At 36.2% G+C, this 12309-nt stretch overlaps 1 protein-coding gene across 2 annotated transcripts in view; it reads right to left on the bottom strand.

Annotated features, from left to right (window-relative positions):
• Positions 1-12309, bottom strand: part of LOC121422408 — a 35762-nt gene that overhangs the window by 8212 nt on the left and 15241 nt on the right. The window contains exons 3-4 of one of the 2 annotated variants that reach the window (XM_041617425.1): positions 12034-12056; positions 10975-11004 (exon numbers count right to left, since the gene is read on the bottom strand). In XM_041617425.1, coding sequence (XP_041473359.1) covers positions 10975-11004; positions 12034-12056 — 53 coding nt within the window. The remainder of the gene's footprint in view (positions 1-10974; positions 11005-12033; positions 12057-12309) is intronic. The other variant, XM_041617437.1, reaches the window with a different exon arrangement.

Below are 12309 nucleotides of genomic sequence, written 5' to 3'. Positions count from 1 at the left end.
AAAATGACCTTTGACCTTACCATGTGACCTCCGCCCATACTAAAATCAATAGGCTTCTTCACTATATACCATACTCAACCTTCATGCCAAATTTGAAGACAATCGGAGAAGAAATGCAGCTGATAGAGCGCTCACAAGGAAATCTCTGCGGCGGAAGCGGCGGCGCGACGAGGCCAAAACCATACATGTAGTATCCTCCGAACTCTGAAGATTTAGTTCCAGGGTCCCTCTCTTCCCCAACATTTTAAGTAGTTCCAGGGACCCCTACCTTCATAACGAGCAGTTCCGGGGCCCCCTTATTCTGACTTGCCAGTAGCACATACCTGCCACACATTGGTTCAAGTGCCCCATCCCCCCCTCCCCCCCCCCCCCCCCCCCCCCCCCCCCCCCGAGTAGAATAGGGAAAGTCCAAGATGATGTTAAACAGGTTAAGTGAAAGCAAGAGGAATTTGGCAAAAATCCAGCAAAAAAACCCAAATAAATCATGGATTTTCATTTTCGAGTTGGTGAAGTCAAATGTGAGAAGTACTCACATGTGTCATGTGATGTAAATTCCATGCAATGCTGTTTTCCCCAGCATGTTTTCCCAACAACAGCAAATTGGAAATGATTTAAGCTTCCTGAAGATCCTGTAGTCTGGATATCAGTGCATCATTCAGTACATCTTCAGACACGTCTTTTCATAATGAAATGGCATTACGCCCATCCCCTTAACAAAAGATAGTGATTCTGTGGAATGAATTTCTTTAATGAAGTTTATGAAGAAAATGTGCAACTTGCAAAATGGAAATGGGGGGGGGGGGGGGGGAAGGGACTCCAGTTCCTTTTATAGTCATCCATCATACATGTGGAGCATACAGGAAATATCCCAGTTTAAAAAAAAATCAATTAAAAATAAATCATGGTTGCTTCCTTTGTCATGCTACGGCACATCCATAATGATATACTCTACAGTATGGGGCCAGTCACTGCGCACATTTGGTACGTGTCATAAATTCAAAATTTTTACGATTCATAAAAGTCAATGGATTTTTGTCAGATCTCCACTAAACTGCAAAACTTCCATTTCTGCTTTCATTAAAACAACTTGATGTCAGGATGGATTTCCAATGAAAATTCTGTACATACTGTGGCAATACCTACATGTATTACTGACAAAGTATCAACACAAGTGGAATGCCTCTGGCCGTCTCACCTGCATCACGCGGTTCAATATAGCAGCAGTGCTGACTTTGAATACTACTCTAACTCGCACAAGATGTTCAGTGATACATGGTTACTCTTATGTCCACTTTTTATGAACTAGACCAATAAACTTACAGAGATATGATGGTTATTCACCAAAAAACCCCAACATGGCCAAAGTTCATTGACCTTACATGACCTTTGACCATGATCATGTGACCTGAAACTCAAACAGGATATTCAGTGATACTTGATTACTCTTATGTACAAGTTTCATGAATCAGATCCATAAACTTTCAAAGTTATGATGGTAATTCAACAGATACACCCAATTCGGCCAAAGTTCATTGACCTTTGACCTTGGTCATGTGACCTGAAACGTGCACAGGATGTTCAGTGATACTTGATTACTCTAATGTCCAAGTTTAATGAACTAGCCCAATAAACTTCCAAAGTTATGATGGTAATTCAACAGATACCCCCGATTCGGCCAAAGTTCATTGACCCTAATGACCTTTGACCTTAATCATGAGACCTGAAACTTGCACAAAATTTTCAGTGATGCTTGATTACTATTATGTCCAAGTTTCATGAATCAGATCCATAAACTTTCAAAGTTATGATGGGAATTCAACAGATATCCCCAATTCGGCCAAAGTTCATTGACCCTAAATAACCTTTGACCTTGGTCATGTGACGTGAAACTCATGCAGGATGTTCAGTGATACTTGATTAACCTTATGTCCAAGTTTCATGAACTAGGTCCATATATTTTCTAAGTTATGATGACATTTCAAAAACTTAACCACAGGTTAAGATTTCGATGTTGATTCCTCCAACATGGTCTAAGTTCATTGACCCTAAATGACCTTTGACCTTGGTCATGTGACATGAAACTCTAATAGGACGTTCAGTAATACTTGATTAACCTTATGGCCAAGTTTCATGAACTAGGTCCATATACTTTCTAAGTTATGATGTCATTTCAAAAACTTAACCTCAGGTTAAGATTTGATGTTGACGCCGCCGCCGTCGTCGGAAAAGCGGCGCCTATAGTCTCACTTTGCTTCGCAGGTGAGACAAAAACATATTGGATTAATTTTTAATGTGTCAAATGGGGTTTGATCCTGCAGAAGCACAGACTACAGCATGCAAACTGATCCGACTTGCACTGCTTCCTACACTTGTACATGAAGATGTAGTACAGTAGCTGATGGGCCTGGGGATTCCCCAAATTTCTCACTGGAACTATTCACTTTAAAACAAGTGGAATGCCTCTGACGGTCTCATCTGCACTGATAACGCGATTCAATATAGCAGCAGTGCTGACTTTGAAAACTACTAAAATAATTATTCACAAAAAACACCATTCATATGGTATAATACTACAATCATTGATATTTGACCTTGATCATGTGATACTTGATTACCCCTATATCCACATTTTATACACTACTAGCAGCAATTACCCGTGGCAGCACAGGGGGTAGGAGTCATTTTTCTTTATCAAAGTGTGTGTGGGGGGGGGAGGGGGTGACATTCTTGTATGTACAGCTAGACTGCCTATTCACACTGAAAGCCAAGCAGTTTATTGATGAAATATATTTAGACAACTAATTCATAGCAGACTTCTCTTTCAATATAGATAGGAGGTTCAATTAAGTTAAGCATCTTGGGTTGAACTGGAGGAAGAACTTCAATAATCATTACAGAGTGAAATCCAAATCTAACTATAAAATACCATAAGCAGTCAAGAGGCAATTATTGTGATATAGAAATGTTATGATTACATGTATTGGGTCAGAAATAAATATGTATAAGTATAAGTATGTATATATAAGTACATTGCACATGTACATTAGACTGCGGTTGTTTGTACTTTTTGAATTAAAGGTTGCTCAATCATATATAAGTATGGCAGGATGTCGAAAAGAAGTGAGAGTGAGAGAAAGGGGGGGGGGTGATAAAATGAGTGAGACAGAAACAGTGGTGGGAAAAATGAGTCAGACAGACAGTGAGGAAAATGAGAGACAGAGAATGGGAAAAATGAGAGACAGAGGGGATTGAATGACAGAGAGACAGAGGTGAAAATGAAAGAGACCCACACGGGGAAAATGAATGAGAGAGAGATAGACAGACAGTGGGAAAAATGAATGAAAGAGACAGAGAGTGGGGAAAATGAGAGAGACAGTTGGGAAAATGAATGTGAGAGAGAGAGGGAAAATCAGAGAGATGAAGAGAGAGATAGAGAAATTAAAGAATACAATTTTAGAGCGAGATAGAGAGAGAGAGAAAAGGTTTTAGATGTGGAGCTAAAATATCTGCACACAATAAGCTCATTTGTGTAGTTTTACCACTTGTATTTCGCTGACCCGAGATAGGTAAAAGGGACTGGGAACTTCGAAGCTATACTCAGGGCTGCGAAAAGGAATGCCAAAAAGTTACGAATTGTAAAAAAAATTTAAATAATGCGACCAAAATACCACAAACAACCCCCCTCATGACAATCTGTGAACAATTTAACCATGTTTAGAAAAAAATTCCAGCTCTATTGAGTGGAAAACCACGGAGAAAAGCTGCTTCAAACAAACGGAAGGACACACAAGATTAGCCAAATTATAGTAAGGATGTCTATAGACTTTGAAAGTTGTGACAGCAATCGAATAATTATCTCTAAAATGGCCAAACTTCAATGACCTTAAATGACCTTTGATTTTCGTGCTGTGATTTGAAACTCAGACGGGATGTTCAAAGATACTTGATTACTATTATGCACAAGTTTTATGAACAGATTCCCCCATTATGGCCAAAGTTCATTGACCTTTGACGTTGGCATGTGACTTGAAATTCGCACAGGATGTTCAGTGATACTTGATTACTATTATGCCCAAGTTTTATGAACTAGACCAATAAACTTTCAAAGTTATGATGGTAATTCAACAAATACCCCAAACTTGGCCAAGGTTCATTGACCCTACATGACCTTTTACCTTTAATCATGTGACCTGAAACTTGCAAAGGTTGTTCAGTCATACTTGATTAATATTATGCCCAAGTTTCATGAATTAGATCCATAAACTTTCAAAGTTATGAGAGTAATTCAACAGATATCCCCAATTTGGCCAAAGTTCATTGACCCTAAATGACCTTTGACCTTGGTCATGTGATGTGAAACTCAAGCAGGATGTTCAGTAATACTTCATTAACATTATGTCCAAGTTTCATGAACTAGGTCCATATATTTTCTAAGTTATGATGACATTTCATAAACTTAACCTTAGGTTAAGATTTTGATGCTGATTCCCCCAACATGGTCTATTAAAAGTTCATTGACCCCAAATGACCTTTGACTTTGGTCATGTGACCTGAAACTAAGGCAGGATGTTCAGTAATACTTGATTAACCATATGGCCAAGTTTCATAAACTAGGTCCATATACTTTACCATATATATTACCTTTATGCACCCTTGTTATTTTGCAAATCATAACTTTGTTAATACCAATAGTCAGCCACTAATATAATTTTATCTCAATTAATATCATCTTGTTTCTAATTACAAAGAACCTTAATTAGAAATACATAGAAATCCTATTTATAAAGTGTGGTGTGTCCCATACGTCACAAAGCTTATAGCTGATTTTAGGTATTTCACTTCCATTTTTTGATGTAAAGTAATATAAATTAGAACTCTCCAAAGTGTGAAGAAAACTGTTCAACTTTTCCTTAATTAGAATCTAAAAGAACATGCTACATGTAATTAGGGACATATGGGACAGTGTCTGTTGGACATCAGATAATTAACATAAATCATTTTCAAAATCATATTTTTTCTCAAATGTTTGCATTAACTTAGCACTACATGTCTGTGACACAGAAATATTTGCAAATATAATTTGCGTTATCAAAAAATGTGATGTCTCTACGTCACACTAATTAATGATTTCTTGGAATCATGACCTTGGCATTAAACTTTACGTTTTCAGAACATAAAAAAGTATAAGGCAAAAGACTTCGGAGTATAAGCTTCAAAATTACATGCCATACATGTATGTTAAATTTAGGCAAAGATTTAATTCTTGCTTCAGAGGGAACAATAGCTTGGACCTGCCAATATATTCTGTGTTGTGCATCTTTTTTGTTTCTTGATTATATATATATCTGAAGTCTTGCAAATGGTCATTTTCAAACGTGAGTGACACGACAATCGGAGAGGTTTAAGGGCTCATATCTTCAAACTTAAAGGTTATGAATCAATCATGACTACTTTATTATATACAATGTAGGACTGGCATGGGCCACTACGAGTTTGATTTGAATTCAACAATTTGTTAGTAGATATGATTAAAAGACGGTGCGTGAGTGACACGACAAATTTTGGACATGGGTTTCTGACCACTAACACATATGGTTGGATTCGTGCCCAAGTAGTTGTCATTGAGTACTGTGAGTACCAGTAAATGGACATAAATAGTGTACCTACATGTATCTAACGCATATAGTCAAAATCAATCAAACCTTCTCTTTGGAAAATGGTAGCCTCCTATATACCGTGAGTGACACGACATCCAAAACGTGAGTGACACGACAAGTGCAAAAATACAACATTTATCTCAACATTGAAAGTATTTTTTGCATGATGTAGAAGAGTAAAATACCATTAACCAAAAAACAAGCTTAATTTCATAATGACTGCTTTCTTTAAAGTTTATAATATGTCATCCTGATGTTTTATTCTTGGTTCATGGTCATATTTGCCCATCAACTCACATTCCCTATACCATACCACATTGTCACACTAGGGCTTCTACCGCTCTCCTCTTTAGAGGAGGAGGGGGCACTTGAAGGAGGTGTTATGAGGTCTTGGCATAGACATCAACTCAAACATTCTTTTTGTGGCCTGATATCATTCAAAACTTTAGCTCTTACTCCCTATCTGTATATGAAAGTTTACAGGTTTATACAATCCAGCATCCAGAATGGATGGAATAATTTTTCCTTGTAAGAAAGGTATTCTCAATAGTCACATCATCTGGCATGGTCTGGTAGCCAATGATGTCATGTATGACTCATTTTTCTTAAAATATTGGATTACAATATTATCCTCCTTTAATATTTTAGGCATTGTCCAAATCGGACATGGCAGTTTCAATGTCTTTTTTTTGGTACCAAACCACAATCACGTTGCTGCACACTTCAGATGGACTATCAGCAAATCCTTGAGAAACTTGGGAATTCAACTCAAGAAGCATAGGTTTTCTCCTGAACACTGCTTGTACGTGGACCCTCCCAAGGCAGAACATGTACATGTAGGCACTGTACCAAAATTCAGAGCTATGCTTTTAGCTGGAATCTTGTAAGCGCCTTTTCATTGCTAATTATTTGATCATATACCATACCACAGGAATCCAGGGAAAGCCACAAGGTGAAAGACGCAGTCAGTACCTGATTCTTGCAGTCTGCTACTATTACATAACAACTACAAGTCATTAGCCTTTCCTTTTCTAAGCCCTTGGATGTCACACTAAAATCAAATTCCTCATCCCTTTATACCTCAATAGCCTTTCCCCTCGAGGTCCAGCTCTGTTCTTATAAGGGTACCTCCCCCCCCAAAAAAAATTAATCTACCGATAAATGGCAACCCATCCAAAGTTGCTCGAAACAAAATGCGGTCTCGGTTGGGACTTGTTGGGACCTACATGAACATGCATCATTTTGTTGTAATGAATACGTGTAAATGCAAATCTGCTCTGAACACACATCGGCCTGCTTATGGTAGTTTGCTGTTCAGACCCTACATGTAGTTAATCACTAGCGGTATGAATGGTGGCCGAACAAATAATGATTTTGAACTTGGCATGTAGCTGCTTAAAAGCAATATCCAAAATGTTCTATCAAATCTTAGTACATTCTCACCTGAAATGTTTATGTTTTCTTGCAAATTTGTTTATTTCATGCATGTCCTGGAATTAATGGCAATTAATTAATTTATGGCAAATGAAAAGGTTGATTTAATCAATCAGAAGGAAAAGAAAAACATTTTCTTTTCCGAATTTGAAAAAATGTTTGGTGTTCATGGTGATCTCTTATATCTCATGTACACTACTTTACCACTAAAATTTCTGCAAATTTCAAAATAGGATCCCTGACTTTTCTAGCTGAGTATAACAAAGAAATAACATTGCTCAAAAGAAAGGTGAACCTTCTGCTCATTTCTCTAAATGGAGACAGAGAATGTTCGAATAATACCTAGGTATGACTTTCACCATCACCAACCCTTTATGCAAATGTTGTAAATATGTCCATGACTAAAGTATAGTGGGTTTTCTCTTGATACATTCATAATTTTGTGTTGATTGATTATGTTGTTATATTCTTAATCACAGTACATTCACCAAAATATGAATTAGGATCCGAGTCTTCACACCAATGGAAGATTGTCAGGATTTTTTAAACCAAGGCAACCACGGAGAGGAGAGAAAATAGATGAACTCAATGTCAAATTCAATATTTCCATAAAAAGGAGTAAAATTAGGAAGATGGAGGAAATTATTAGCCTAAAATAGGCCTAAATGATGTCAGGAACATTTTGACTGTATCCCTGGTAAAACGCTTCAAAAATTACTGGATGTCCTTTTTTATACACAATATAATACCGTGAGTGACACGACATTTCGTGAGTGACACGACATTGTGAGTGACACGACACAACTTTAAAAGTTAATTTTAGCTTTACCTTAACACACTGGACCAAGTTACTTTACATACAATAAGGTACAGATAAACTGTATTTGCTCCAGTACTGGGATAAATTAATTTTCAGAATACACAGCTCTAGAAAACTTTCTGCATTTAAAACTTGAGTGACACGACAACCAGTTTTGAAAACTTCAAAACCCATTTTTTTTCAGAAAAACATTTCACAGAATTTTTTTTTGCTATTTAGGAGTTAGATACAATACACAGCTTGTATCTTGCCAACAAATGCGCTTCTAATACAAATTTTATATTGTGATAGGCAATATGTGAATGTTAATGCAAAAATCAACATTTTGTAACATTTAATTTCCCTTGCATAAAATTCACTGTATCTCAAGACATAATTAATAATTCTATGTAAATGAAATGGAAAAATATCCTTTAAGATGTCTAGTTTCAAAAAACATTGAAGCCTAATGATTTCTAGCAAGTTTTAATTTTCACCCCCATGTCCACTTTTGTTTGAAAATGACCAAATATTTTGTGCCTTGAATATTGTGACTTGCATATAATATCATGTCCTTATATTTTATGTGTAGATATCTTGAATATTTTTGGTCTTGAGTATATATATTTCATATATTTGTTGCATACATTTTTCTTCATGAAAATATAATTTCCTATTTTGTTTGATATAATGTATATTTCTTCTTGAACATAAATATTTTCTTCAAATGCTCACCATTGCCTAATTACCTGGACATGTTGCAAAACATTATCCAGCCAATCAGAACTCTGGATTTCATGCTACTCAGAAATTTAAAAACTCTTGTCTTGTATCTTATTGTTAAAGAGAAATTCCAGTAGTTGCAGTAAACACTGATTTCATGAGAAAGTCTGTAAAACAAGGCTTAATTGTCAGTATATCATCGAGGATCTAGATCTGGTACAGTTACATTAACTGAACTTTGTGAAATCTTGAAATCTACGCTGAAAAATGTTCACACCCGATCCCCAACACAGATAAGCGCACGTGGGACAATGTATAATTATTGCTTAGGGCGTTGGGCCCGACGCCCTACCCGATTCCTGTGCTTATTTGCTGATTTCTCAGCAATTACACAATTTCTTCCAGAATTCTTTGGCACATGCGTTTCATCTATACAGACACTTTAGTGGTCATTTCATTGGATTCTGTACGAACTCATTTTGATATCCTTACGAAAACTAGCATTTACCTTTAATTGCTGGATCCTGACCCATTTCCATGGTGCAACATACCAATCTATATTATTTTGGCTCAAAATTAAAAGTTTTGCACAATTTGCAAGAGAATTTAACAGAAGAAGAAAATTCTGTTTTCAGACATCTTTTCAAGCCTAAAATTCACCTGTATCAAATTATTTAATTCAAAATAAATGACCATTATGGAAGAGTAACATTTACTCTTTCCAATGATGCAATAAAATTTGATTTCATCTGAAGATAAAGTGAATGAATTCTTTGAGAAAGAAAGTCTCACAATCCACAAGATTCTGCAGGGATGTGAATTCAACCATGAGATGTTAAGAATAAATCTTGCTTATTTGCTCATGAGCACAGGGCTCTGCAATCTGGCTGAATAGCTTCACCAACATTTTCTTTATTAATTTTTCAGCTTTTTTCAATAAAATTTATGTAGGACACTTTAATTTTTTATGATAACAGTGAGCGCAAACAAATTTGTTCCCATTATGACCCTTTTCTCATTATGTTCTAAATTTAGTTTACTGGAAACTAGTTTCACGTGCAATAAGAATGCTCGAAGCCGCCTTGGAAGCTATCTCCCACACCAGTTCAGAAAACTACCTTGCAATAAAATTGCATTGCCTTGTTAAACTGATTTTAACGTGAGAACACATTCAACACAACCCTTCTCCAGAAAGCGATCTACAAAGAATGTGAGCTCGCTACTCCACACACTGTGAGTAGAATGTCTACACTGCGGTTTCGAATTTCACACGAAACATTTCCCCCACTGAGAGCGTTCCCGTAGCAAAACAAGACCGCTTCACATGAAGTGGTTTTAAAAACCACTTTCAGGCGATCAAATGAGAACGGTAGCAAAGCAATCTTCCAAACAGATTTCCTGAACGGGTTTCTAGTTTTCGAAAGTATAGTCAGAACGGGGTCGAAGATGCAATGAAACATTGTAACATCATGCAAGCAGTGGCCAAGGTTCTGAATATTGATACATGCAGGTGTTGCAAGGCATTGAAACATGCGTGCATTGTAAAACTATGCTACTGTATATTGCAAATGACAGCATTAAATCAGCAATTAGCAGTGATCTAACTCCATTCTCATTTTTCAAGGATTTTGTGTTCCTTGTCACAAACTTTGACCTACATGTACATTAGTATGTACAGTGTACAATCCAATAAAATGGGTCTACAATAAAAAGCAAATGTGCACACAGTCAAAACAACAGTATCATCCCCATAATATCTAAAGTTAAATAAATTCTGTACAGAAGTCTGATAGGGAAATAAAAGTGAGATGTGAAAAAGAAATTGTGCAATTCTGCAAAAGGGCTACAGTTATTTCACATTTAGGGTGAGTTGCAAGAAATTAAATATTAATTAGTGATAAAAGATAAATGAAAATTGATAACTGGGACTACACGTAAGTCTATGAAATCAATATACACTACATCTGTTAATGGTTAAAGCAGACCTGCAATCCACTATAAAAACTACTATAGTTTAAAGCCACTAGTCACATTCCCCAAGAGACTATTTTTAACAAACAACATATTTTGCCAGATGTTTTACAAACTACATGGACAGATGGACAGAAGAGCATCTGCATTAACCTCAGGTGGAGCTATACATGTAGAATGTGTTTTTGAAAGTCATTTGAAAAGAAAAGCCCCATGGATGCTGGTGTACAATTGAATATATTGGGAGATAATTCTACTGGGTTTACATTGTGGGTAAAAATGATAATGTAAATTATCAGACATGCATGGACCTACGTGTATATATGTAGTCCAAGTACAAAAAAACAATGCCATGTCACTTGAAATCATAAAAATTACCGTAGCACTTACAGACTTAATAGTTGATTGTGTGGCAGCTCCCTATTTATAAAAAACATAACAAAACAAAACAAAATCTAACAATCAACCACAGGCAGGCCATAAAAAAGAATAGTATAGTGTAACTTGATTTCCCAAGCTATGTCGCGAAACTCTCCAATTATTCTAATATCCATGTTTTTTTTACTGTATCATCATAATAGTCAGGGTCTCTGGGAACCTTCAATATACCTGACTCACCCCTCTGTGTAGTGTACTGAAATGTACTAATGACCACAACTGTGAGTCAGAAGATGGGTGTCAGCTAGGGGGCTTCAATCTGGTTTGGCACCCCCCCCCCTGGGCTCCTCAGTTATTATAATTTACCCCACAGAGCCCATGGACCGAAGTACATGCAAGTTTATATGATAGTTGACTTGTACATCTACATGTAGGTATACATAATAAAAAATATACATGTAAAGTGTATAATCGGACGAGTAACGCAATTGCCAAAGTGCAGCTGGCAGCCTGGCACAAGTCCTAAAAACATGCCCATGACCTAAAAATTACCAAAGATACAGTAGTTGTACATGTACATTAGGCCAGCTAGGTACAAGTATGGGTGCATTATATATCTCTTAAATGAAATCATAATTTCATCATATTTTCATACATGTGTGTATGATATGCATCCCTTATAACAAAATAAGATGCAGATTATTTTAATGCATTGAATCAGTTGTCAACCAAGTTTTTGTCATTCTTGGAGGAGAAAATTTGAATAAATATAATGTTGCATAATAAAATACAAAAGCATGCATTGAGGGATATGACATCACCGGCTTGCTTCAATAGAGACATGCACAAAATTGTTTCACCAAAATAATGTAAAGCTTTCAAAAGTCATTGTCATTTTCAGTGTCTTGTTTGTAATTTTCTTCAATACTGTTCAATTTTCAACCTGAGCTACCCCTTTTTCTATAACGAAAAGACAAGGATAATAAGGAAAGATTTTTGGGGGTTTTCCTGAAAATTTTGAAAGTGAAACTACATGAAGTACTATAAAAGTACTATTTAGACCATACATACCATCATTGAGGTCACAATTGCAGCTGGAAAAGACAAAAAGGAAGGAAACACTAAAGTTATGACATTACAAATAGAATTTAAAATGTCTTCATTTGATACTGCAACTACATGTACATGTATACTTACTGTACTTTTAATCCTTTGCTGTACATGTACATGTAAGTTACCAAAGAATCCACAGAACCTTTGCCCTTTCTTGTTTTTTTTTTCTTTCTTTACATGTATTATTAGTACTGTAAACACAACCTTTTAAAATCATGGAAATTAAGAGCTCAC

Source organism: Lytechinus variegatus, chromosome 1 (assembly GCF_018143015.1).
Source record: "Lytechinus variegatus isolate NC3 chromosome 1, Lvar_3.0, whole genome shotgun sequence".
NCBI lineage: Eukaryota > Metazoa > Echinodermata > Echinoidea > Temnopleuroida > Toxopneustidae > Lytechinus > Lytechinus variegatus.
The sequence above is the reverse complement of the archived record's forward strand: the minus strand, read 5'-3'. Positions and strand labels throughout refer to the sequence as shown.